This window comes from Chiloscyllium plagiosum, unplaced genomic scaffold, assembly GCF_037043375.1.
Source record: "Chiloscyllium plagiosum isolate Xiang-an unplaced genomic scaffold, Cpla_swu_hap1 HiC_scaffold_12, whole genome shotgun sequence".
Classification (NCBI taxonomy): Eukaryota; Metazoa; Chordata; class Chondrichthyes; order Orectolobiformes; family Hemiscylliidae; genus Chiloscyllium; species Chiloscyllium plagiosum.
This window is the reverse complement of record NW_028270150.1, coordinates 20,701,626-20,707,625: the sequence shown is the minus strand read 5'-3', so window position 1 is coordinate 20,707,625 and position 6,000 is coordinate 20,701,626. Positions and strand designations below refer to the sequence as shown.

The 6,000-nt window shown below is 41.8% G+C and overlaps 1 protein-coding gene across 1 annotated transcript in view; it reads left to right on the top strand.

The window, feature by feature from the left end:
* Positions 1-516: 516 nt before the first annotated feature.
* LOC148148497 (uncharacterized) overlaps positions 517-6,000 on the top strand; it is a gene marked incomplete at its 3' end in the record, with an annotated part of 29,077 nt that continues 23,593 nt past the window's right edge. Inside the window, exon 1 of the mRNA XM_087993190.1 lies at positions 517-550. Coding sequence (XP_087849316.1) covers positions 517-550 — 34 coding nt within the window. The remainder of the gene's footprint in view (positions 551-6,000) is intronic.

Genomic DNA, 6,000 nt, shown 5'->3' with positions numbered 1-6,000 from the left:
CTGCCATTCAATAAGATCATGGCTGATCTTTTTGTAGGACTCAGCTCCACCTACCCCCTGCCCACCATAACCTTTAATTCCCTTACTGTTCAAAAATCTACCTATTTTGTCTTAAAAAAACATTCAATGTGGTAGCCTCAACTGTTTCACTGGGCAGAGAATTCCTCAGATTCACAACCCTTTGGGTGAAGACGTTCCTCTTCAACTCTGTCTGAAGGCTACTACCACACATTTCCCCCTAGTCCTCAACTGTACCATTAAAGATCGGAGACGGTTACAGAGAGTGGTGAACTCGGCCCAGGCAATCATAATGGCCAACCTCCATCTATAGAATCCATCTACCAGGCCCGCTGTCAAGTAAAGGCCTCCAGCATTCTCAAAGATCCATCCCACCCTGGCAATGTTTTTCTACAACCTCTACCATCAGGGAGAAGGTACAGAAGCCTGAACACACACACCAGCCGGTTTTGTAACAGTTTCAACCCTACAGTTGTTAGAATACAGAATGGACTCACAATGGAGATTGAGGAGTTATGGAAAGATGAAATAGGTATACTGAGTCAGCCATGATCCTATTGACTGGCAGAGTGGGTATCAACAACAGAATGGCTGACTTCAGCATCCATTCAAACTCATACAATCCCTGCAGTATGGAAGCAGGCCACTTGGCCTACCCAGTCTACACCAACCTTCCAAGGGGCATCTCACTCAGACCACCCTATCCCTGTAACCTGTTGGTAACTCACTTAGCCTGCAATTCCCTGGATTGTGGGATGAAAACCATACAGACACAGGGAGAATGTGCAAACTCCACACAGACAGTTGCCCAAGGGTGGAATCGAACCTGGGTCCCTGGTGCTGTGAGGCAGCACTGAGCCACCATGCTATACAATGCTGTTAAGACATTTCCATCTTTCCTGGTGCAATGCCTGAAATTGTTTTGACAAACCTCAAAACGTTTATCAGGTACTCAATAGATACAATGGATTCGATGGACAATATATTTTTATTTCATATTAAGAGCATTTCGGAACTCGAACAGTTAAGGGGGTGTTATTCAAATAAGAAGTAATTTTGGAAAAACTATACTGAAAAAGAGTTATTTGAATTAATATGATTTATTGCAGCCAGTGTACAACGTCCTTTTGTGTCACAAACTTTGTGCCTGTTTGTATAACTGTATAAACATACAATTGGGTGTACCTCACAGCATCAGTTCAATTCTCCTGTCTGACTGGAGTTTGCAGATTGTCCCTGTATCTGTGTGGGCTCTGTCTCACCCCCACCCTCCATGTCAGGTTAATCTGACTAAAACCCGAATACTTCTGATGTTGAGAGGGAGACCAACAAAAGAAAAATGGGATCTCATAAAAAACACCACTCAGGCTAGATAGATTATTCCAGCCTTCTCATTTATTGTACACTCATAAAGATATGAGCCCAAACTTGTTTTGTCAGTCTGCTGCAGCTGGTATGACGCTGGTGCCTCTGAGTCCGAAGGGTTTCTTTTTAAAACCTGCTCCAGGAGTTAAACATCTGAATACAGTACAAGGAATGTCCACTAGATGACTCCAATTCAATGCAGAACCTCGACTAAATGTCAGATTTCAAATTCTGTCTGCTCCAGAACTGTGTCATGACATGTCTGAACAGGATCTTCAGTTTGCCACTCTGTTCTTCTTTCTTGCAGAATACTGCACCCTGTTTCTGAAGTATATTAGTTACAACAGAGCCATTTCTAAGGATTTTCTTTTCAATGTTTCATTCATGTTTCCAAAATAAAAGGTATTGCCCTGGGTATTTTCCTCTCCCCCTTTCTGTCTTCTGAAGCTGTGCTAGCTTGGTCCATTCATAGTCACCTGTAATATGCTCTCTTCCTAATGGCACTTTTGCAAGCAAGCCCAGGAGATAAAGCATCTTTCCTTTTACCTTTTCCCTCCTCATCACTAAGGCCTCAAACAGTCTTTTCAAGTCAAGCAACCATTTACTGGGCTCGTACACTTTTTCATTAGGTTTACCGCAATCGATGCTAATGATGCTTAGACAGAGGATACAAGATACATTCTGGGTGACAGCTTAGTGGAAGACAACCATTTGGTCTGCAAGCTTCCAGTTGTGTGTCATTTTAATTCCTCACATTTCTCTCACACTGACCTCTCTGTCCTTGATCTTCCGTGGATTCTAATAAAGCTTCAAGAACAAGAAGAAGAACAATCTATTGACTGTGTTCAAATGAGGACCAGACCAGACATCCTTCAAATGTAGCAAGGGGACAACCTAGACCCTCACTTTTATCTTATTTAAAGGCAACAGTAAAGTGCAGTGTCCTAGATATAATTCGATTGATTATTCTACTCGGCTTTAAGCAAAACGTAAAGCTTTATCTCTATTGGAAAGCTTAACAGAAAAACAGATTATTTAACTACTAAACAACAACTGTTCCAATATATAAACACACCCTTTTGCAAAGGCAAATTCAGTAAAATAGCTTGTCTCACATGCGATGTTTCTCCAGTCCAGGAGGAAAGAACAGCAAGATAAAATTCTGGTAGACAGAGGGGTATGGCAGCTTTCACAACCAATTTCAAAACCCAACAAACTACGGACAGCTAAATAAAGCCCTAGTCTGTGGGAATCTGACACCACCCATTCAGGCTGTTTCTATTGTTCTAAATTTAAAAAAAAAACCAAAGCCCCACAAGCTGTTAGCTATATTGGCTTGCAGGAGGCAACTTTTCACCTATGGCTCAAAGCCTGAGTTCAGAAAAAAAATCACGACAAAATACATCGCTTAATGCCATAGTATTGTCACAATATTTAGATTAGATTAGATTCCCTGCAGTGTGGAAACAGGCTCTTTGGCCCAACAAGTCCACACCGACCCTCTGAAGAGTAACCCACCCAGACCCATTCCTCATCTAACACTATGGGCAATTTAGCATGGCCAATTCACCTAACCTGCGCATCTTTGGACGGTGGGAAGAAACCGTAACTGCCGGAGGAAACCCACGCAGACACGGGGAGAATGTGCAAACTCCACACAAACAGTTGTCTGAGGTGGGAATTGAACCCAGGTCTCTGGCGCTGTGAGGCAGCAGTGCTAACCACTGTGCCACCGTGCCACCCATAAATATGTTTTAGCCTTTTGCATAAATAACGAGTTCAATAATTTCATTCATAATCTCTGCTCCTATTTTGATTCATGTCTTTTGCTGATTTAATGATTTTCCCTCATTCATTTATTTCCATTGCTTTCCGATGGAAGCTATTCAAGATCCTGCCACAGCAAGTCTTCAAGACACATCTTCTTACTCTGCTTACCCCAATACCAATTCCTATTGGCCATGCATTATTTGCCATTTGATCACTCTTGGGCTACATCCTATCACAGATCTTCTCTTTGTATCCTTTATTGCACCCACTGCCCCTTCATACTTGCTCAAAGTTAAAAATCACATAACACCAGGTGATAATCCAACAGGTTTATTTGGAAGCACTGGCTTTTGGAGCGCTGCTTCTATGTAACACTAGCTACCTGATGAAGGAACAGTGCTCCAAAACCTGTACTTCCAACTAAACCTGTTGGACTGTAACCAGGTTGGACTACTAGGTGTTGTGTGATTTTTTAACTTTGTCCACGCCAATCCAACACCAGCACCTCCACATTACACTTGCTCAAGACCTTTTGCATTTGTAACTTCTCCCAGTTCTGAAGAAAGGTCTGCTCTAAAACATGTGACACCATAGAGGTGGAGAGTTTGGAGGTGCTAAGGGAAACTCCATGAGGAAGGGAGTTGGTTAACTTCACCCCATCACCTCCACTGGAATTAATTTCTGGACAGAACGGTACTTGGTGAACCTTTCTATCGTCAGTGCACACCTTTGAGTAGCCAATTAGTGACCATTAAGGACCTTGCTCTGTCCCTTATGGCATCAGCCCAGCTGTAAATGGGCAATTGTCATCCAGTGTGTCCCAAACAGGTTTTACCTGTGTGGATTGGCATATCTTGGTAGTGATGAGTTGGTAGGAATGGTAAGATGGGACTAGAGTCAAATGGGAGAAATGGAGTAGATAGATAATGAGGTGAGCTTGCTAAGTCATGGTGTAAAATGACATTCAGTCTCAAAGAAACAAACACTCCAAACAACTCGCTCTTTGCCAAACAAAGTCGAGAGTGTGGCACTGGAAAAGCACAGCAGGTCAGGCAGCATCCGAGGAGCAGGAGGATCAATGTTTCGGCGCCTTGGATGCTGACCTGCTGTGCTTTTCCAGTGCCACACTCTCGATTCTGATCTCCAGCATCTGCAGTCCTCACTTTCTCCTTTGGCAAACAAAGGCAAGATTCCAATAAAGTCAATGCCTTGGCAACCAAAAATGATCTTCGTGATTTGATCAATCTGACTAAAATATTGTCAATTGTCAGTTATTACAGAAAGTCAACAGCAGAGATGTCACAGATGCTGACTGACTAGCCGTATAAATCTCTCATTGTGTCTTTTTATAATGTCTTAGAGTGCAGGTTCATAACTCCTTGAAAGTGGAGTCACAGATAGATAGGAAACTGAAGAAGGTGATTGGTATGCTTTCCTTTATTGGTCAGAGCATTGAGTAAAGGGGTTGGGAGGTCATGTTGCGGCTGTAGAGGGTGTTGGTTAGATGACTTTTGGAACATTGTGTGCAATTCTCATCTCCCTTCTATCAGAAGGATGTTGTGAAACATGAAAAGGCTCAGAAAAGATTTATAAAGATGTTGCCAGCATTGGAGGATTTGAAAAATAGGGAAAGGCTCAATAGGCTGGGGCTGTTTTCCCTCGAGTGTTGGAGGCTGAAGGGTGACCTTATACAGATTTATAAAATCACGAGGGTAAATAGATAAGGTCTTTTCCCTGGGGTGGGGATTCTAGAATTAGAGGGCATAGGCTTAAGGTAAGAGAGGAAAAATATTAAAGAGACCTAAGGGTCAACTTTTTCACGCAGAAGGTGGTGCATGTATGGAATGAGCTGCCAAAGGAAGTGGTGGAGGCTGGTACAATTGCAACATTTAGAAGGCATCTGGATGGGGACATGAATAGGAAGGGTTTGGAGGGATATGGGCCAAGTGCTGGGAAATGGGACTAGATTAATTTAGGATATTTGGTCAGCATGAACTAGTTGAGCTGAAGGTTCTGTTTCTGTGCTGTACAGATCAATGACAAATGTAATTGTGTTTTTTCAATTCCAGTGTTTACTGCTGCAAATTCACAATCAAGCACAACAGTAACAGGTAAAGAAACCCCTTTCAAATAAAATTTCAATATCTAATCTGACTACTGATGGAGTTCAATATAAACAATTGCGAGATTATCGATTTTGTACTGAAAAAGGATGGATAACGGTACTTTGTAGATGGTATGAAGCTAAATAGAATGGATCTTTAAAATGACATGCACATGTACAGTACATAATCAAGAAAGCTAATAGAATGCTGACTTTTATATCTAGAGTACTAGAGTACAAGGATACAGAAATGATGCTGCAGTTGTACAAAACCCTAGTTAGATCCCATTTGGAATACTGTGAGCAGATCTGGGCACCACCCATTAGGAAGGATATATTGGCCTTTAAGGGAATACAGTATATGTTGACAAGAATGATATCTGGACTTCAGGGGTTAAGTTCTGAGGAGAGATTATACAAATTAGGCCTGTTTTCTCTAGAAAGTAAAAGGTTAAGTGGTGATCCAACCAATTTCTTTCAGTACTAACAAGAAAAGACAGGGCACGGAAACTATTTCTACTGTTTGGGGAATTCTAGAATTAGGGGCAGAGGATGAGATTTAGGGCCAGATCATTCACAAGAGATATTAGGAAGCATTTCTACACTCAAAGGGTGGTAGATATTTGGAACTTTGCCCCACAAATGGCAATAGATGCTAGATCAATGGCTAATTTTAAATCTGAGATAAATTTTTGTTATGCAATGGAATTAAGGGATATGGGCTAAATGAGTTAGAAGTTAGG